Raw genomic sequence first — 22,877 nt, forward strand, 5'->3', positions numbered from 1 at the left:
TTTGTACATTTTTATTATAAATAAAATAATTTAAAAGGCATTAATCTGCAATAAACTAATTTATTAACTAAATAACATGCAGTAGCAAATCAGTGTATTTGAAATTCTGCTGATGGAAACTGAATTTTAGATCCAGTCCAATATATTAAATTTGTGTAGCTTATACACACACGCTCATATGCAAATATTTAATAATTCTCAAACCATATGCATGTTCATTCAATGCACATTCATCAGCATATTTGGTTTGGAGAATGGATTTAAGGGATGCTAGTCTCTAGGTACAAAATGAAAAAGTGTATTGAGGCATTTACATGGACAGTACATGTATACAACACAAACTGCACAATATAATACATAAGAACAGAACAATTTGTTGTATTTCTTCATGATTAATTGCTACTATTATTTTCTTAGTAGTGCTATCAAACATCTCAATTATAGATTAAAAAAACAACAACTATTACATATATTATAGAAGACTTTCAAAAATTCAGTAAGCGTCCATGTTTGTGAACTTGCATTAGTAACACATCTAATAGTATAGTTGCACAGGAAATTTGTATCTTTCAGCTCGTTACAAGTTTTATAAAATGGATCAATGATGGGCAGTGCAATCCTGGGGGGCTGCAGAGGAGGTGGCTGGCTGCCAATTCATAGGTGGTGGTCCTGGGCCATTCTCAGTGGCCATTTTGCAGGAGAAAACAACATGCGCTCCTCTGTAAGACACAGACAGCACAGCAAGCACACGTGGGGGCGGGGTGGGTGGGTTTCTATGGCTTTCCTAGCAGTACCTAGACAATGGAAACTGATGATGCCCCTGTGAGTGGTAAACACAGGCACAGCCAATCAGCATCTGGCAATCTGGTCCTTGCTCCTTAAGGCCAACCCACCCCCACAGAGAGCTAGTCTCTACTCTCTAACTATATGTTAGAATAATTAAATCTTTCATGTAGGCACCTCAGGGATTGTACTAAAAATGGTAAGCCTTCAAAACTATGCCTGTTATCAGTTCTATAAAAGTGTATAGGACTGTCATGCATTTTAGTACAGAGTGCTGGCCAAGTTCTCTTTACTTTTGCTATTTCTGACATATGTCTGCTTCAAAGAAATATGATTCTACATTTTAAAGCCTTTAGGGTTTCCATTCCTACTCTGTACCTGTAGGTGCTGTTGTCACTGCACCACACATCAACACTTTTCTTCTCAAAGAACAAAACAGGACCTCCAAATCACTTTTATTGAATCACCAAAGATTTTATGTGTGTAAGATATGTGTAAGATATTCGTTAAAGAATAACACCTTTGTTAGGGTTTCTTTTCTTTCTCTTCCTTCTCTCTTAAATCTTTATCTTTTTATTGTTGGAGAGACTGTCTGAAACATAAGGATCAGGCTGATGGATCATCTAGTCTGGCATCCTGTTTCCAACAGCAGCCAACCAAATGCTCTTGCAAGCCAACAAGCAGACACCCAGGCCAAAGGCTTCCTCTGCTATTACTGATATTAAGGGTTATACTTCCTCTGGACATGGAAGCTCCATTTAGACAACAGGTCCTGGTGTTAATAACCTACTATATGTACATTCCATGTGTGTAATCAAAGTTGCTGAATTTACAACCCAAAGTAAAGCTATGCTGCAGCATCTACAGCCCATTCTAGTCCCAAGAACAGATTTCTCAGAATTAAGTACAGGTAATATTCACATTCCACAGTTCTTTCTCATACTCTTTAAAAGAAAATGTATTTATTGATTCTATATCCATATTTATGTGGGGCTGTATGAAAGTCAAATATTCTGCAACACTTCAACAAAAACATGTTAATAGGACTATTACTGTGGTTGGTAAGTTACAGACAAAAAGTCCTGTGAAAATTCTCCAAGTAATAAACCAAGTAATAAACCAAATTTTGTTTTGGCATGAAAGAACATAACATAAGAACATAAGAGACGCCAATGTTGGATCAGGCCAAAGGCCCATCTAGTCCAACACTCTGTCACACAGTGGCCAAAAATACCAGGTGCCACCAGGAGGTCCACCAGTGGGGCCAGGACATTAGAAGCCCTCCCACTGTTGGCCCCCCCAAGCACCAAGAAGATGGAGCATCACTTGCCCCAGAGCCCCTAAGCAATGCTTTGTCATCACTTCACTGAAATGCATGGCGTTTGTACAAGGCAGTATTTGGTGAGTTGTTTGTACATTTTTGTCTCTGCGTACCTGCTTGTCACCAGAGCTTTTCAGACATTACATCCTCTAGTTTCACCGTCAATATACAGATTTTAAATATTTTGTGAAGATAGCTGCAACATCTCTTTCACGCTACACTTTAATTCTTCCCACCTTTCCTTTTAACAGTTAAAATAGCTAAAAGCTAAAAGCACATCAAATTTATCATTTTTTTAGGTTGCCTCACATGCACTGAAGATTAACCATTCAGCTTAGCTGGATACCCAGAAATCATTTTGGATCACTTGTGTGTGAGTGATTTAGCACAATTGTCCTTTTTTTCCCCTTTGCAACCAAACACTTTTTTGAGGGGGTGAGGTATTCAAGGTTGCTGATTTTTTAAAAAAATTGTTGTAAACTTCATGAGTTGTACACCTCAAACAACATACCTACACTCCAGTCCATTTCTTCCACAGCATCACCATATAATCCGTGTTTGCTTTTTCCTTTAAAAGTCTGAGAGGCAAAAAGAGCTGTATGGACATGAAGGTAAGACAGGAAAAGAAGAAACGGTGCCTCACTGTTTCTGAAACAAAAAAGAAAAGAGAATATAACATGCAGTATTTCAGAATATTAGGACCAGATATAAGCTTCTTTGTAGGTGTGTTATATATTACTACTGCCATATTAAACTAAAGCTATTTCTAGGCATGTGTTACAGCAAATTAACATTAAACAAAGGGGCAGAGGCAATACAGAGATACTGTGGCTCAGTTCTTAGTATTCTGGCTCCTATTTACTCCTAATGCAGTTAATAAAGTGGTTGGCGTCTGGCACACATCCATACTCCACTGATGAAACCAGGATGTTATAACATTTCTGCCTGAGAAAGATTAGTGCACCTTGCTCTGCCTCTAATAAACACACATAGGGGTGGATGCAGACTACATTTTCTGCTAACAGGAGGCAAATTCCACCAATTTCTTCTTCCTGCTGCAGACTCTCGCTTTGCCTCTCATACTGTTTCTGAGGGTCCCTTGTCCCCCATGAACAGTATGTCAGGAGATCAGTGGGAAGATGAGTCATGAATGTCCTGTTCCACTGAGAAAAGTGTCTTGTGTGAGTGGAAAACTTAGTGTGGATCCAGGCCATATTAATTATATTTTGCACAAATGCTTTTGTTCTATGCATGTCATCTAGGCATGCTTATATATGTTACCTTAATTCTAGTGCCAGAAGTGATTGGGAATCTACAAATAATTACAAATCATCATCTACAAATAATTAATCAAAACGGAGAAGCTGAATTGAGAACCTACACCAAAAATTATAAGACAATAATCCCATTTCCCATATAGCATTACAAACCAGATTGACTGAAAACTGTACCAAAGGAAGAACTTGTATCTCTTGCAACATTATATAATGGGAACATGGGACTATAGCAATAAATACAGGTCTGGTGCAAGTGACTGCATCTATTACACATGGCTATTTTCAGGAAATAACATCTTCCAAAGTAATATGCCAACCCCAAAAAGAATTCTTACAATAAGAATGGCTATCTAATCAATGGTTTATACAATCACTTACTACTTTGCCTTTTACATCTATCAGGCACTGACTGACAGCTGGCTTTCAGGTTAAGAAAGATCTCACCTATTAATATCCTTTAGGTTAGAAAATCACAGGTGACTAGTTTACTCATACTAAATGACTTGGGAGGGGAAAACAATACAAAACATGATTGACTACCTCTTTCATGACCTTGAAAATGGAATGGCACATAAGCTTGTAAGAGGGAAATTTGACAATAACAGTTAAACTCCTGTTTTATTAACTGAAGCATTTCAGCAAACAGCTCCTTTGAAATTTGCTGCCATTCTCTTCTACACAGTTTACTGAGACAGACCTTCCTTTCTTAACATGCCTAACTTTTATTTCTTGAAAAGGACAATAAAGTCAGAAACCCAGAACTTGACTAAAGCAGGAATTTCCATGGCAATGAAATCTCAGAAATCCAACATCACTTTCTTTAACCCATGTTTTATTTGTCACTATATAGAATTGCTATGCACGATTCTTTTTTATGGTAGTCAAATATTTCTTTTATTTAAAGAAACCAGGACCTGATAAAGCTGTACCATTACAATGTACAAGGATGCTATCTTCTCCAGCACAATAGTTCAAAAGAATCTATTCTTCGGCGCTCGGCCTTCCTTATAGTCCAACTCTCGCAGCCATACATGACTACTGGGAATACCATTGCTTTGACCATGCGGACTTTTGTTGGCAGGGTGATGTCTCTACTTTTTATCATGCTGTTTAGGTTCGCCATCGCTTTCCTCCCAAGGAGCAGGCATCTTTTAATTTCATGGCTGCTGTCACAGTCTGCGGTGATCTGGGATCCCAGGAACATGAAGTCTGTCACTACTTCCACGACTTCCCCTTCTATTTGCCAAGGAGTGATGGGGCCAGATGCCATGATCTTAGTTTTTTTGATGTTGAGCTTCAAGCCCACTTTTGCGCTCTCCTCTTTTACCCTGAGCAAGAGGATCTTTAGGTCCTCTTCACTTTCTGCCATTAGAGTGGTATCGTCTGCATATCTGAGGTTGTTGATCTTTTCCCCAGCAATCTTAATTCCCGCTTGTGATTCATCCAGGCCAGCATTTCGCATGATGTACTCTGCATATATATTAAATAAGCAAGGCGACAATATACATCCTTGTCGTACTCCTTTTCCTATGCTGAACCAATCAGTTGTTCCATATCCGGTTCTAACTGTCGCTTCTTGGCCCTTATACAGGTTTCTCAAGAGACATGTGAGGTGGTCTGGTACTCCCATCTCTTTAAGGACCTGCCATAGTTTGTTGTGATCCACACAGTCAAAAGCTTTAGCATAGTCAATGAAGCAGAAGTAGATATTTTTCTGGTACTCTCTTGCTTTCTCCATAATCCAGCGAATGTTGGCAATTTGATCTCTAGTTCCTCTACCTCTTCGAAACCCAGCTTGTACTTCTGGTAGTTCTCTATCCACGTACTGTTGAAGCCTAGCTTGTAGGATCTTGAGCATGACCTTGCTAGCGTGTGATATGAGTGCAATTGTGCGATAGTTTGAACATTCCTTGGCATTGCCCTTCTTTGGGATTGGAATGTATACTGATCTTTTCCAATCCTGTGGCCACTGTTGCGTTTTCCAAATTTGCTGGCAAATGGAGTGCAGAACTTTAACAGCATCCTCTTCTAAGACTTTGAATAGCTCAGCTGGGATACCATCACCTCCACTAGCTTTGTTGTTAGTAATGCTTTCTAAGGCCCATTTAACTTCACATTCCAGGATGTCTGGCTCGAGGTCAGTGATTATACCGTCGTGGTTGTCAAGGACATCGAGGTCTTTCTTGTATAGTTCTTCTGTGTATTCTTGCCATCTTTTCCTAATCTCTTCTGCTTCTGTTAGGTCCCTACCGTTTTTGTCCTTTATCATGGCCAGCTTTGCATGGAACGCTCCCTTGATTTCTCCAATTTTCTTGAAGAGATCTCTAGTCCTTCCCATTCTATTGTTTTCTTCTATTACTTTGCACTGTTCATTCAGGAAGGCCTCCTTATCTCTCCTTGCTGTTCTCTGGAAATCTGCGTTCAGTTGGGTAAATCTTTCCTTTTCGCCTTTGCCTTTCGCTTTCCTTCTTTCCTCTGCTATTTGTAAAGCCTCATCAGAAAGCCACTTTGCTTTCTTACATTTCTTTTTCTTTGGGATGGTGGTGATTGCTGCCTCCTGTACGATGTCACGAACCTCTGTCCATAGTTCTTCAGGCACTCTATCTATCAAATCCAGACCCTTGAATCTATTCTTCACCTCTACTGTATATTCATCAGGGATGCGATCTAGGTCAAACCTGAATGGCCTCGTGGTTTTCCCAATTTTCTTCAGTTTAAGTCTGAATTTTGCAATGAGTAGCTCATGATCTGAACCACAGTCAGCTCCAGGTCTTGTTTTTACTGACTGGATAGAGCTTCTCCATCTTTGACTGCAAATTATATAGTCAATCTGATTTCGGTGTTGCCCATCTGGTGATGTCCATGTGTAGAGTCGCCTCTTAGGTTGTTGGAAAAGGGTGTTCGCTATGACCAGTGTGTTCTCTTGACAAAACTCTGTTAACCTTTGCCCTGCTTCATTTTGCTTTCCAAGGCCAAACTTGTCTGTTATTCCAGTTACCTTTTGACTTCCTACTTTAGCATTCCAGTCCCCTATGATGATGAGGACATCATTTTTTGGTGTTAGTTCTAGGAGGTGTTGTAGGTCTTCATAGAACCGGTCCACTTCAGCCTCTTCTGCATCAGTGGTTGGGGCATACACTCTATACTTAATGACCTTCAAAGTCCTTTATTATATGTTTACATGTGAGGAACTGAACTAATAAGACTTGCAGGTAGAATCCCACCCCACCAGCTTGCTCAGCTGTCACTTGCTTGTTAGACTGCCTCCCTGCCTGCACTACTACGGCCTCTGCCTGCTTGGCTCATGTGGGAGTGGGGAGGGTGAAGTCTGCCCCCCTGCAGGAGTGGTAGTGGGAGAGTATGAGCCTGCCAACCAGCAATGTTGCAACCCCCATTAACCTGGCTCAGGTGATAGTTCATGCTCCTTCCCCCCAGGAGAAACAAAGGGGGGGGGTAAAATCAAAATGGGAGTGACACCCCACTGCTTTTCCACCTGTTCATCCATCCCTCTGCTCTGCCTTACTGCCCTTCCACTCCTCACAGTATCTTTATATTGTTTGTACAAGCAATGAACAATCCATAAAGATGGCGGGGAAGAGGCCAGAGAAAGACAAACCAGTAAAAGTGAAACCAGCCGGAATCATGAACACTCAACCGGATAGTAGCCATTTATAGACTTATCCTCCATGAATCCAAACTCCTTTCAAAGCTTATTTATGTAGTCATCACTACATCCTCAGGCAGTGAATACCACAATTTAATCACTGTCTATAAAGCAGTATTTCCTTTGTCCACCCTGAACTTTCTGCCAATCAGCTTCATTAGATGGCCCTCGAGTTCTAGTATTTTGGGAGAGGGTGAAAAAATCTCTTTGTCAACTCTCTCCATCCCATGCATAATTGTATAAATCTCTATCGTGTCCCACCTTATCTCTTTTCTAAACTGAAAAGCCTCGGACTCTTCAGGTTTTCCTCATAGGGAACATGCTCTAACCCCTTAATCATCTTGGTTGCCCTGCTCTGCACTTTTTCCTGCAAAGTTCTTTTTGAGGTATGGTGACCAGAGCTGTACACAGTATTCCAAAAGAGGCCACATCATATATCTATACTGGGGCATTACAATATCAGCCATTTTATTTTCAATCCCTTTCCTAATAATCCTGATCCAATACTACCTACCACATTCATATAGACCACTGGTTCCCAACGTGGGCAATACCACCTCCTGAGTGTGCTGAAATGATCCAGGTGGACGGTTGGAGCCTTGGGTGCCATTAGGGGGCGTTGAATACAAATAAGGGGGCGGTGGAAGCATAAAGAAAGAGGAGTCCACATAAGTTTGGGAACCTATGGTACAGACCTATATCATTCTTAAATGCGGATTACAAAGTTTTTGCTTCAATAATGGCAGAACAACTTAAGAAATGTGTAGCAAAAATGATCCATCAAGACCAAACTGGTTTCGTCCCTAAGAGATACATGAAAGACAATGTCCGTTTTATAATTCATGCAGAGGAATTTGTGCAAAATAAAGAAGAAAAAGTGGGCTTCATGTTTCTGGATGCTGAAAAAGCCTTTGATAATATCTCTTGGACTTTTATGCTAAAAATATTACAGTAAATAAACTGTGGACCTTGAGTTGGATTCAAGGTATTTATATGAAACAAAATGCAAAAATTCTAATTAATGGAGTGTTAATAGGTGAATTCCAGATAGAAAAGGGGATGAGACAAGGATGCCCCTTACCACCATTATTATTTACCTTTGCAATGGAAACTTTTGCTTCTAGAATCAGACAAGACCGAAACATTAAGGGATTGAGAGTTAATGGAGAAGAATTTAAATTAAAGAGTTATGCAGATGATGTAGTATTGACAGTTTTAAGCTCAAAAAATGCAATACAATTTGTTATGGAACACATAAAAAATTTTGGTTCCCTCTCTGGATTTAAAATTAATAAGAAAAAAACCTTAAATGATTTCAAAATTCTTAACAAAATATGGAGGATAACATTAAATTAACTACAGGATGTGATTTGGTCACCAATTCAATCAAATATTTGGGAATAAATGTGTCTGGGAAAAAGAAACACTTCTTCAAGATCATTATGAAGCAGTTTGGAAGAAAATTCAAAAGGATTTGGAAAGATGGTTTAAATTAAATTTGTACAGGCTTGGAAAAACTTCTGCAATAAAAATTAACATTCTCCCAAAATTTATTTTTTTTATTCCCCTCATTACCGGGAAAATGGCTCCATATCTATCCTCTTTGCAGGTGCCACAGCAGAGTAGAGCATTTTCCTTTGCCAGATGTAATGCCATGCCTTCTGCCATTTTTTATGGCAGATTCAATAAGATAGCCTTTTCAGCCAGATACTGCCCTCGACTGGAAGAGGTATTTTGGAGAACTCACTCCAAAATATTGGCAGATTCCTTGTGCCCTCTGCTGGACCAGATGACTAACATAGAACAACAGCTGACGAATCTAAATCAGAATCTTGCAACTCAGCAGCTCCAACTGACTGAGACTTTAAAAATGATGGAGCAAATGGATGAGAGGTGAAGGAAATGGATGCCAATACCAAAAAAGTCAAGAAAAAGGTCCAAAAGCTGGAAAAGAAACAATTCTTGGAAGAATCACAACTTTTACAGCTGCAAATGGAAAAAGCAAATTTGGTCCTACGGTTTCAAGGGGTCCCAGAATTAAAAGGTGAGAATCTAAAGCAACTCCTGAGTGAAGCATTAGCCCCAGTTACAGATTTGAAAGCGGAGTATCTTGCAAGTGAAATGGATGTGGTCTATAGGTCCTATTCCGTGTACATCAAAAAGAATAATCTGCCTAGGGAAATAGTAGCTAGATTCTCAAAGCGACATGTGAGGGATTCCATCCTGAAAGCAACAACAGGAACACCCTTGAAAATTGGGAACAACACCATCAGGATTCTAAAAGACATTCCATTTGAAATAAGGCAAAAGAGAAAGAAATATAAAGATTTAATCCTTTTTCTTCAAACAAACAGCATTGTTTACATATGGTTAATTCCAGAAGGAGTCATTTTCAAAATACAAGATAAGAAAAGAAAAGATTGACTCTGTTTCCAAAGCACATGAGTTCCTGAGAGTGCAGCTGAGAGAGCCAGCCGAGGTCGAGAAGTAAGAATATGACAGCAAATCCAGTGGCGAATTGGACTCTGTGTTTTCCAACGAGGACTCTCTTTCTGATAAGGGGGCAGCTGCCCCCAAGTGCACATACAAACTGAGGATTAGAAAATATAAGAAATGAAGGCTGAAGGACTCTGTACTGTGCCTTTAAACTTTAGTTTTATTGTGGGATGCTCTGGGGGTTCTCTTAAATGGATAAAACATTGGATAAAAAGATACAAAAATTAGCATAGTCGACTATGTTCAAAGTAATACTAGCAATTTAAGATTAACATTTATATAAGATGTTGTTATGATCTCCTATACTTAGGGTTTTAGTTAGTTGTGGTTTTATTTCCTTTCTCCCTAGATGTAGTCACCCCTTCCCAATTTTTCATAGTAGTTTGTAGTCTATTAAAAAATGCAATAAAAAATCCCCTCCGGGGGGCTAAAAAAAAAGAAAAAATATTTGCACAAATCCTACAATCACAAACATTTTGATATAGGGAATGAATGGTCGCAAACATGGATGCAAACAATTCCACCTGATATCCATAACTTGATAAACACCAACGAGAGGCCCACAGGATTTGACTTGCCATGTAAAGTATGGAAGATGGCTAACAGAATACAAACAGGTTTGGCAGTTGTGCAGACCTGTTGTTTAAACAGGGCAAAATACCAGGACCCAAATGTGATTGTGGTACATCCCGCCAAATTATTTTCTTTCTTTTTTTTTTTTAATTTGACAAAGACTTAGATAGGAAAACCCAAACAGGAAAGCAAAAAAGAGGTAATGAACTGCCAGACTTATAATGAGCTGTTTTTATAATGTTGTTTAATTACTTATAAGCACTATTAAAAAAATAAACCAGCAGCCTTCAAATGGCATGTGAACTCAGGTGGATAGGTGATATGAAAATGTTATCAAGATCTACATTCCTGGGAGTAAGTCTCATTGAGCAGGATTCTAATTAGACCTCCTTAGGACTGCTTTCTTATGGTACCATCCTAAACAGGTCTATTCAGAATCCTATTCACATCTATTCAGTGGGGCTTACTCCCAAGAAAGAGTCTTTAGGATTGCACTGTCCTTATGAAAATGTAAGTAGAATAGCACAACATGGAAATTGCTTTCATTAATGTGATTGGAAGATACCACTACATAAAACTTCAGAGAACACTAAAGGCATTTTCCTTTGAAAGAAACTGATCAACAAATAGTACCTTCATAATTCTCAATGTACTTCTCTACATGATTCTCCCCACACGTGACTTGCTAGGCTTTCCTAAATAATAAAAGAGCAGAGTGAACAACTAAATCATCTGTCCTAATTCTAACCAAGTTACATCAGGATTCAAGTATCTTCAGAATTTCACAATGCCCTTCATACAGAGGACCATTCTCTAAGGGCATTAGACATTTTTGTTAGGCATGAGTGTCAAGTGCACTGAAGGTAGTGTTAAATTAAAATAATTAGTACTTGAGTACTTATGTCTTTTCACTATTAGCCTCTTGTAAATTAAAATAAATGTTCTATACAGATGATGAATAATAATTTCAAATGAGCAAAGACTAAGACACAATTCTAGGCAAGCACTGCCACTGACTTCAGCATAAAAGAAACCTAGGAGCTACTTGTAAAGTATGTTTGCATAATCTGTGACTCACCCATCTGAACACAATCCACCTTTTATATACTGAGGCCTTTTGGGGCTTGACAACCCTCTGCTTTAGGAATACTAGATAGTTCTTTTGACATCCGCCCCAAGTGGGGTACTGCATATGGACGGCATTTGGCTTGGCAGTCACAAGTTCTGCAGCTCTGATTATTTATTTATTTTATTAAATTTCTATCTCGCCCTACCCCACGAGCAGGCTCAGGGTGGCTTACAACAGAATAAAAACAATTAAAATGATTCCAGAATACGCCAGTTTAAAATCCCAATAACATAACACACAAGAGGGCAAATAACGAGTTAACAGAAGCTCCTAGGAGAAGTTCTGGAGTGTGCCACTTGTTCTCATGGCAAACAAACACCTCAGAAGACAGTTCACTTTCCCTGAGATTCTCTGGGAGAGTCTGACTGCTGGGTGCTGCCCGCTTACCTGCCTTAAATGCTGCTGGCTGGGGTTCCCCATTGGAAACAATGGAGGTAATGGGGGTAGCCTGTTTGGGTGCCCATAGAATTGGGCCCACTGGTCCAATTGCTTTGGGACATGGGGGTTTATGTGGGGAGAGGCTCCCAAAGCTACCCTGAAAATTTGGAGTCTCTCCCTCAACCCCCCCCCCCCCCCCCCCCCCAAGCCACTAACAGCACCGTGGGGAAAAAGTAACTTTTTCCCCACCATAGAGAACAATGGAGGGGATGAGGGCAACCTGTTTGGGGGCCCGTAGAATTGGACCTCCTGGTCCAATGTTCTTGAAACTTGGGGAGAGGCTCCAGCAGCTACCCAGCGAGTTTGGAGCCTCTCCCTCAAACCTCCTCCCCTCCAGCCCCCTGAATATACCCTATGTTTTTGCCATTGACTTCAATGGCTCATAGGATATAATGGGGCTGAAATGGACATTGGGCTGGCCAAAAGACTCCCCAATGGGCTCCTACTGCAGAAATTAGGGTTCCCAAGTACCTACCTACGATCCGGCGGGGGGACACATGCTTCCCCGCCGGAAGATTCTTGCTTAGGACACAGGCGCTGCACTATTCCGTCACCCAGATGTGACGTAGGCACGTAGCCGGGCGACGCTCTGGTAATGGGACTGAAACTTGATGGTACCATTGAGTTTCCAGCCCCATTGCTAGAGTGTCACCCGGCTACGTGCCTACATCATGTCTGGGCGACGGAATAGTGCAGTGCCTGTGTTTTCCCCGCGGGAATGGTCCCGCAAAGAACTATACATCCCCCGCCAAATTAAGGTAAGTACTTGGGAGCCCTGGCCGAAATTGACATGCGGGAGTCTTTCTGCGGGTGGAAATTGATTCTGCCCGATTTGGCTGAATCCGAATTGGGCCATTTTTTTTTTTTGCACACCCCTACAGTCTGCTACGGGCCTCCGCCCTTTTCTCACGATGTCTCCCTTCCCCTATACAACAACCCATCAAATCTTCCATAGTGAAATCTGAACTAGCTGCTCTCCAAGTCTCTTGTTCCACAGTTCAACACAGAGTAAACACGCTTATTTCATATTTTCTTACAACTTTGTAGGTGAGTGTCAAATAACCATTATCACTACTTAGGTGATCGGTTACCTGAACTTAATTTCATTATTAGTGGCCAAGCCATGATCAGATAAAGGGAAGCTTTGAATAACTTTATTGGCTGATACATAAATTCTTGCCAGTCTGAAATGACACACAATATATGCTGATGCCAAATAATCTTAATCTATTCATTCAGAGAGTGTTTAACAATCCATTTCAAAGTAGTGAGTATCTAAACACCTTCTCAAGCAAAAAAATTGCTCTTTGGTTGCATCCAGACATCATTGGATATCATGCTATACTTGCACCACAGCAATAATCTGCAACTAGATTGGTTTGTCCACAAAAGATACTCCAATTGCAAATGATTGCTATAGCACAATGGTAGCACAAAATATATTTACAGATGCACCCTTTTCTGCAAACACAACCAAAAATCCATAAACCTTTTGGAATGATTGATTACTGTAAATTCCATTGTAGCCTGTCAGTCTGTGGGGCAGATTCAGACCAGGCCGCCAGCTCTCACTACTACAGGTTCCTCCCAAGCCTAGTCCCCAGAATCTCTCTCTAAGGCCTCTATGGGCTGTGCTCACACCTCCATGCCCTCCACTGGTCCATTACCTCTCGATTCTCACCAGTCCCTTCTCACAGACTGGGCAGGGGCCTTGGCTATAGCTCCAGACCTCTGTGGCCCCTTGTTCACAGTCCACTGCCTACTCCAGTCGCAGGTCCAGTCAAACTGTGGCTGCCAAGCCCATCCTGGCAGCCCCCAGGATCACCCTCATCCTAGGCCTTGGGTGGCTCTGGCTGAATGTTGGCAGCTCTTCTGACATTGCACTGCACTTCTCAGTGCTAGTTTCCTGGCCCAGTATGCTATCCTTGGCCTCTTCCTGGCTCCAGCACTACCCTGCTTGGCTTCCCCCTGCTGACCCATCACCAGCCTTTGAAGGTCCTAGAGGCTGGGCCTGGCCCTGCCCCTCCATCAGGGGCAACATGCCACTTCCAACTTGGCTGTGTTCACTTCCAGTGGCCTGCTGCTGCCTGGACTCTGCGAGGTGGTCTGACCAGCCACATAGCCTTTACTTCAGTCTTTCTCTTTGACTTTTAAATAATAATGCAATACAGGGATTCAAATTAATGTTTTGCTCATTCACATTACAGATTGCCTTGTAAACAAGTCAACTCAGTAAAATACCAGTATATTAATGCTTAGCACACATACCTTTTTATAAATCTTTTCCCTTCCTCAGTAAACCTTTGTGTGAAGTCTTCATAGATCCAGGGTTGCTGAATAATAGTGTGATTCCTCATCAAGATGCAGTTTAGATACCGGTAGTTATACCAAAATAACAGCAAGAGTCCAAGTAACACTGAGGTCATTAAGAAGAAATAGCCTAGTGCTCTGATGGGGCCTCTGAAAAGACCAAGATAGTGCACGGCCTTCAGAGAGATCAGGGCAATCCCAATGAACTGGAGAGCTGTAGGAATGTACATTTTAAACCCATTGGCAAACACACTCCCATGTCCAGGTATGCAGTCTCTGAGATTAGTCAGAGGAATCCCATAGAAGTAATCGAATCCGTGGCTTAAAGGGTGGTGGCAAAAATCATTACTGTGGTTGCAGTTAATCCCAAGATGCCACTTTCCTAGTGCAGAGAAGTACACACATACAGATTTCAGTTGGATATTCAAATGTCCAATCAGAGAGCTAGTCTGTCATACACATAAAAAAAACATTCCTATGACCTCTTTCCTTTTTTGAGTAAACATCATTATTCTGCTAATATAAGAACATAAAGCCATGCTAGATCAGACCAAAGGTCTGTCTAGTCCAGCATTCTGTTCACAAAATGGCTGATGAGCTGCCTTTAGGATGCCCACAAGCAGGATGACTGCAACAGCATTCTCCTGCCCGTGGTCCCCAGTAACTGATATAAAATTGGTATACTCCCTCTGGCACTGGAGGGAGTAGATATCCATCATGACTAATAGCCACTGATAGCCCCATCTGTCATAGCCCCATCTTCCATTAATTTGTCCACTCCCTTTTTCTAAAAAGCCTTCCAAGTTGGTGGCCATCACCACATCCTGTGGCAGGGAGTTCCACAATTTAACTATGAGCTGTGTGAAGAAGTACTTCCTTTTGCCTATCCCCTGTCTCCCACACTTCAGTTTCGGTGGCTGGCCCTGGGTTCTAGTATTATGAGGGGGGGAACCCAAACTTCTCCCTCTCTGCCCTCTCCACACAATGCATAATTTTACAGACCTGTATATGTCTCCCTTTACTTGTCTTTTTTCTAAGCTAAACAGCCCTAAATGTTTTAACTAATCTTTATAAGGCAGTTGCTACTGTAGCTCTGTGATTATTTTGGTTGCACTTTTCTGCATTACCTTTGCTTTTACAATCAAAGTTAAATGCCCCTTAGACACATAAATGATGGGTGATCAACCAGTGTCCACTACAACATGCATAATGGACTAATCAGTGTCCACTACAACATGCATAATGGACTGGGTAGGGTGCCCACTCACTGTTCGACAACAAAAAGATTTTCATTGGCCCAGTAAACGTATAAACTGGTTAGCAGATAGTGCCAGTATCAAGGTGCATCTTCCCTTCTAAGATAAATGTAATAAATGAGAGCCTCCATTTGAAAATATTTAAACCAGTACTACATAAAATCTCACCCTAGTACCAATCTCTCTCTAGTACAAGTCCTTCCAAAGGCCAAAATCAGAGGAAAGTTGTACAGAGCCTCACCATCTGCAGATTTGCCACTAGCAACTTCATCTATACAGAGTCTGCAGATCATCCACATGATGTAGTTAACCCTGACCACGCTCAGTTAACATGCAGAGGAGGACAGCAGATAGCAGAGTGCTGTCTGCATCCCTTGCCTCCTGACAATCACTTTGACTTGAGCAATCATCACAGACATTGCTGGATGGCCTGGGTGACCTGCCAAGCCTAAACTTGTTCAGTGGACACCCCTCCATAACAGGTGGCTGCCGTTGCAGGGCCTGGCAGCCACTACACAACTCATCTGGACACAATTCCATGGTCAGGCAGTTGTCTGGCCAGACTAATGAAGATGCCAAGCCATACACGACTCCCCTAGGTTGCCCCCACTGAGAGAGTTGGTGGGTGAAGGGGATGAGCAGGGAAGAGAACAGGGATTTCTCTATGCCATTTTGGTCTCTCAGTCCTTCCCTGCCAATATTAACATATTTTGCTATTTGTGGTGATTTCTGGGAATGGATCATCTGTGAAAGGCAAGCCCTTATAATAATAAAACTTGATATTAATTTACAGGCAAGGGCTTCGCTGCAAGCCAAGGGTATACTCAAGTAGCAAGGTCTATTTGGCATGCTTAAAAGAGGCCTACCTAGTTTAAGACTGTTCACAAGAAACTTTTGGCTATCAAACTTACTCTAAGAACTATTTGGGAATTAAGTTTTCATGCAACATTGGCTTTGGTGAGAAGTTGTGTAAAATTAATGGATCATCAAAGCTCTGTGTTTAGAGTGCGTTGCACTTCCTCGTCTCATTATTTTGAAATTCCTCCTCTGATATCTCTTCCCTCTTACACTTACCTTTTGACCTCTCCAAGTCTTTTAAGAGCTTTTGTACCGGCCAGATTAAATTCCTACTCTTTGGCAGTTACGATGGGTAGGTTTTTGCTTTTACCTTACTCAGAATGAATTTGCTCCTGTTCTTTAGGAAAGATAAATACTACTGTACATAGTCTCTTGGGGTGTCTGTTATATAAACCTCATAAGGTACTGTATTTTACCATGTCTGTCAGCCTGCTCTGACTCATATCCCTATGAGATGGTTACAGCTCTACTTGCTGAAAAGGATCCCCACCCAAATAAAACCCTAGCAGTTGCAAAATATTTTTACTCCTTTTGTGTATTAGGTAATAAATGATTTATAATAATTATTAACGGCTCAAGTTCTACACATCATAGAGCTTTGACTAGATGAAAGGTAAGGTATTAATTTATATTATGTGTTACATAAAGAATCAACAGAAGCCAAACTCCCCCTCCCAATCTATATAAGCCAAACTGGATAATATTACCTAGTGGGTGGGGACAAGAAATACCAACAAGCACACATTGATTATACCTATAAGAGCTGTAGAATAACCTCCTTGCTGTAAAAGTTTTGCAAATGTTGTTTCTTCAGAAGGCAATCCACCAGAAGAACCAGAAAATAAGAACACTCCAGTTCGATGTACAGAAGCTATTCCTGAAAAAAAATAAAAATAAAACTTACTTTGGAAAGTTAAGGCAAACAAAAAGTGTGTTCATTAACAGAATTTATTTATTAGTTTCTATTCATATCCCGCCTTACCTGGCAAGCAGGCTCAAGGCAGCGTACAATGAGTTCAAATTACAGTAAAACACAGATAAATTCCAACAATGATATATAAAGTGCAGATTAAGTACAAATAGCAAAGTGTGGATGGCAATCGTTGTAAGATGGTCCAGTATGGCTAGACAGGTATCCCCGATAGAGTGCCAATAATCAAAGGCCTGGTGGAAGAGCTCCGTTTTACAGGCCCTGTGGAACTCCGGACAATCTGGGCAAGAGGGTGCATATAGATGTTAAATAACATTGGGGACAACACTGCCCCTTGGGGAACCCCGCAGACCAGCAGGTATATATACATATACATATACATACACATACACTTTAAAATACAGAAAGAGAGCCAATACAGTTCATTTTATCCTGGAATTAGGTGTCTCGGTGTAAAATTGGGTGTGTGGATGTATGTCCAATCCCCCATACCTCTTGTATAGCATGGAATAGAAGAGGTAAGAATATTTCCCATTCTGTTCTGCTCAGTTTCAGGCCTAGATGATCTGCTTTCTACTCAGCTTTCAACACTATAGGACAACTGTGTTACTGTGCCAGGTTTCAAGAATGTCACAGCTAAACTATCATTTAGATTAGAATTCTCACACAACTGCATTGTAGGGATGGAGTTCCCCAGATCTTATCCTTCCTCTCCAGAGATTTTTGCAGTTCCCCCAAACTAGGTTCAAAGGTAGACACATAAAAATAAATGGGTATAAAATGAAATTATGTTTTCCTATTATAGAATAAAATGGATAATCCATTTTAATCCATTAGATCATTTTCAAAACTTTGAATCTGAGAGAAAATCAGCATACATTTTTCCACATAAATGTCTTATACTACCAAGATTCAACAAGATCTATAAAATCATTTGATTTAATTACTGGAAGCGAAGAGAGATGAAGTCAGATTCAACATATATGGGGAAATGACTCTTGATTTGAAAGTTTGGAATAAAAGGTACATTTTCATAATGACTGCAATAGAGGCTGAATTTGTTCATGTGTGTCTTTTTTTTTTAACCTTCTAATGTATGTGATCATAAAGCCCTTATTGAAAAATCTATTTCTAGCATCAAAGATTATTATTACAAAGCACTGGAACTGAACCATTGTGGTAGATTGTTGAAGAGAGCATTTTCAGTAGTTGAAATGGACAAACTAACTCAATTGAGACGTCTTCAGGCAGGGAAAAGAAATTGTGATTCAAGATGGATTCTTTTTGTTGTGTACTAGAACAATTAGTGTCAGTGTACTCAGTACTTAGTAATGTACGATTTAAATACTAGTAATACAAACAATGTTTACAGATTGAAATTATCCTGGAATATTGAGCTCCAAATAATAGAAAGGTTGAATTTTCTCTGTTACAGCACACTGTAAATATTAAAATTTACCAAAAAAAGGAAAAAGGAAGAAAACGTATGGCAACATGATTATTGTCCTGATCTAAATTGTTTTGCAATATTTAACACTATAATTACAAATAATAAAACATAAAATATTAAATATTTAAATAACCTAGAAACACATCTTACCTGATCTGACTGAATACCGGCCTGTCATAAAAGAAGCTCTGCTTGGAGTGCAAAGTGGTGAGGCTGCTATATGTTGAGTCAGCATTGCACCTTCTCTAGCTAATTTATCAATATTGGGAGTTCTGTGTGAAAACAAAAACTTTAAAGAGTTTGCATTCTGGATACATAGAAAAGAGAAGTGCCATCCTAACCATTCTAAGATGATTAACTTTAATGGATTTAGAAGAGTATAATTCTACTTAGGGTGGCAGTGTTAGACTATTTTAGGAAGTTGGCAGTGTAGTGTATCAAATACCCCCCCCCCATATATACAACCCTTGGAAGAACATTCAGGTATCAATGAATTGTAACATGCCAGCTATTCCTATGAAGCATTAAGAACACTTCATTGAAATCAATGAGCTAGATTAGGGGTGTGCATTTGGTTTATCCAAAAAGAAAAAAAATACCTTACCAGTATTTTCTGAGGTTTTTAAAGCCAAATCAGATTACAGAATATAGCTGACCCCGAATAAAAGCCAAATGATGTAGCTTGGAGAAGGGATTCAAAGAGACTTTTTGATTTCCATTGAAAGCAATGGAGGATGGGGGAAACTTCTTTGGGGGCCCACATAATTGAACCCCTTGGTCCAATCTTTTAAAAACTTGGTGGGTTTTTTGATGAGAGGTACCAGCAGCTATGCTGCAAATATGGTGCCTCTGCCTCAAAAAACAGTCCCCACAGTGCCCCAAATACCCCTGGATTGATTCTCCATTATACCCTATGGGGACCCTGAATCAATTCTCCAGTATACCCTATGCTATAATGGAGCTGTGAAAAAAATGGTTTCCTGAATATTTCCCAAATCCAAATACCATACCAATATTGAAATTCAGGAATATTGGGAAATATCAATAATTTTGGGGTTCAATATATTTGAACGTGAAAAATAACATTGTTGTTGTTTTTGCACACCCCAAAGTCAGATGTCCCTTATTCTGTGCAGGATTGTAGTTTTAGGTTTATATTTTGTTTCTTTTTCATACTTTATCTAATGTCAAAATGAAGGGGCAATATGCAAGGTAGTAATGTGTGTGTGCTTACTATGGAGCCGCCGCCCCCAACCACCAACAAGCCAGCCCGCAGTACTAACATCCGGCTGCTACCACTGCACTCCAGAAGATCATTGAGCGAAACTGTCTGGTTGTATGGTAATTTCAGTACGCCATCTTATGCATTCAATGTATTAGCACTAGCACTTTATAAGGTTTTGTTTTATCTTACTGTATTGAATTTTAAATTGTTTTTATGTGAATGTACGGTCACCTATAGACCAATTATGTAAGCTGCCCTGAGCCCGCTTGTGGGGTAGGGCGGGGTATAAATGTAATAAATAAATGAATATGATCTTAAGCACAATGCAGCAAGTGGCAGCAAGTGGTGCTACGTTCTAAGGAATTTGTACCATGGGCCCAGGAAATCTCAGTTAACTATCGGCCAATTTCAAATGTTCTATTCTTGAACAAGGTGACTGAATGGATGGTGGCTAGATAACTTCGGGCTTTCTTTAGTTCATTTTCATTTTGGGTTTAGGCCTGGTTATGGGACTGAAACTGCCTTGGTCACTCTGGAGGATGACCTGCACTGGGAGATGGACAGAAGGAGTGCAACTGTTGACTCTCCTGGACCATTCAGTGGTTTTTGATACCACTGATCACAGGGATTAGGAAGCATCATTTTGCAGTGGTTCCAGTCCTACCTGTACGATAGATTTCAGAAGGTGGTGCTGGGGACTGCTGCTCAGCCCCTTGGCTTTAGGCCTGTGGGGACTCTCAAGGTTCCATCTTGTATCCTATGCTCTTCAACATCTACATGGAACTGCTGGGTGAGATCATCCAGAGATTTGGGCTGGGTTGTCACCAATATGCAGATCACACTGAGCTCTACCTTGCACTTCCCAAGTAGACTATAGTAACCCTGAACTAGTGCCTGGAGGCAATTCTGGCATGGCTGTGGGCTAATAAACTGAAGTTTGATCCTGACAAGATGGAAGTGCTACTGGTGAGCAAAATAATTTAAAGGGCCACCCTCTTCTGGATAGGGTTACACTCTTCTTAAGGAACAGATCTATAGTTTGGAGGTGTTCTTGGATCCAGGCCTACTGCTTGATAAGCAAATGAAAGTTGACACCAGGAGTGCCTTTTACTAGTTTCAACTGGTTAGCCAGCTGAGGCATTTCCTGGGCAGAAAGGACCTGGCACCTATGGGCCATGCCCCATATGTCTAGATTAGATTATTGGTTACATCTATCTTAGATTATTGCAATATGTTCTGTGTGAGGCTGCCCATGAAAAGTGTTTGGAAACTTCAATTAGTACAAAATGCTGCAGCCAGGATATTGACTGGAGTGTGTTGTAGGGGAAATATCACTCCAGTCTTGTCCCATCTACACTGTTTCTCAAACTGTTTCCAGGCACAATTCGAGGTGATGGTGTTGAATTTTACAGCACTATATGGTTTGGGACCAACATATCATAGTAATTGCAGTGGACGGGTAGGTTCATAAGAGAGTAGGCACTCTTTTATGAACATGCCCAACTGCTACCATCATCTTTGAAGGCCTTGTTTCAGATGCCCTGCCTTCTGAGATTAGACAGGTGGCAACCCAGCAGAGGGCCTTCTCAGCTGTGGCTCCAAAACCCTGGAACTCTCTCCCCAGAAAGACTATCTGTCCACTTTTGCTGTAATCTTCCACCAATAAGTGAAGCCTTTTTTTTGTTTCATTTGACATTCTCTTAGTGATCCCTCTTTCTTGCTCAACATTTTAATTGTTGCTTTTATATGTGTTTTAGCTCTGATTTCAATTGTTTTAATAATGTGTTTTGATAGTTTTGAAGGGGTTACATATATGATTTTATTATGTATGTTTTAATTTGTTGGCTACCTTCGTGGCCCATATGAAGACAGAAAGGTGAGGTATGCATATTGTAAAATAAAAATAAATAATACACTTCATTCAAATGGATTTGTATTCTCTGCAAATTTGTGCTTAAATTTGTGTGTATGTGTGCACATGCAAACACATCCATTTACAACACAGAGATGGTTAGAGGCCAGTGCAGAGATGTTCTCTTAATATACAAACATACAGAAAAAAAGGAGGGATCGCTCTTTTTCCCTGTAGGACCACGGCTTGAATGGTATAGGAATACAATATTCTGGGGTGTTGGTCATCCTATGGGCAACTCATGCAGTTTGTTTTCATACGATGCTCAGTTTGTACCTGAGTTGTATGACAGAGGTCCTGAGGAGCCTGTCTGGAAGTCTGTGGTGGGTCTCTATAGCTCTGTCTCTCATACATATAAGAAAGAGAATATCTTACAACCTTGACAAGGTCTGACCTCAGTTTGTCTGGTTCTTACTGTGAAGTTATCAAAACTGCTAGAGGCTTATCTTTAACAACAATGCCTAATTCCTATAGATGTCTGTGGGAACTGTGGCATGAAGTGTTTCATATGAAGCCTTTTTTAAACAAATACTCTAAATCACTAAATCACTATTCTGAGTGTAGTTATGAAATCCATGTTCATTCCTACCTGGTTTATATTATTGTTTATAGAAAATGGTTCCTATTCTTGTACTTTACGAACAATTATCCACAATGTGCCTACATGACATAAATAGAGTGCATTATAATATTCATGTTTGTTACCAGCACCTTGCTCCCATTTAGCCAGTGATGATAACAATAATTTTTATATATGCACACACACACACCTATTATGTTATAAGGAATGGATGAATTTGCAAGGAATTTAACAATACTTTAAGCCCCATCGTTCCAAGCTTTCTACAAAACTAAAAAAACAAGGAATGAACAACCAACACATGCAATTTAGAAAAATTCTTAAACCTGGTTGCAGTTCCTTCTGAAGAAATGGGTCCTTTCAACAATTGAGAGCAATTTTTAAACCTGATTACAGCCCCTTTTGAATACCGAGGCACACACAACCATTATCCACAGACTGTTTACAGGACTGTCCTTCAGATAGTTTCAGAAACTTCAGGTAATGCGGATGTTCAACCATTCTGGTCTCCCCTGTTTATGGCCCCTTCCCAGTGCCCGGAGGTTTTAGATAATACTATTGGAAACTGGAGCCTTCTGGGGTACATATATCCATCTGATATAGGGCATGGGGTCTGTTATTGTTTATAGTGCCATCTATTGTTTCATTGGTTTTATTGTTTTATGGATTTTATG

General features: G+C 40.3%; 1 protein-coding gene across 1 annotated transcript in view; it reads right to left on the reverse strand.

Annotated features, from left to right (window-relative positions):
* The window catches only part of STS (steroid sulfatase (microsomal), isozyme S), a 116,108-nt gene that overhangs the window by 89,560 nt on the left and 3,671 nt on the right, over positions 1-22,877 (reverse strand). The window contains exons 2-5 of the mRNA XM_015422965.1: positions 18,637-18,758; positions 16,860-16,982; positions 13,950-14,373; positions 2,616-2,752 (exon numbers count right to left, since the gene is read on the reverse strand). Coding sequence (XP_015278451.1) covers positions 2,616-2,752; positions 13,950-14,373; positions 16,860-16,982; positions 18,637-18,758 — 806 coding nt within the window. The remainder of the gene's footprint in view (positions 1-2,615; positions 2,753-13,949; positions 14,374-16,859; positions 16,983-18,636; positions 18,759-22,877) is intronic.

Source organism: Gekko japonicus, unplaced genomic scaffold (genome assembly GCF_001447785.1).
Source record: "Gekko japonicus isolate JY-2015 unplaced genomic scaffold, Gekko_japonicus_V1.1 scaffold132, whole genome shotgun sequence".
Taxonomy (NCBI): Eukaryota; Metazoa; Chordata; class Lepidosauria; order Squamata; family Gekkonidae; genus Gekko; species Gekko japonicus.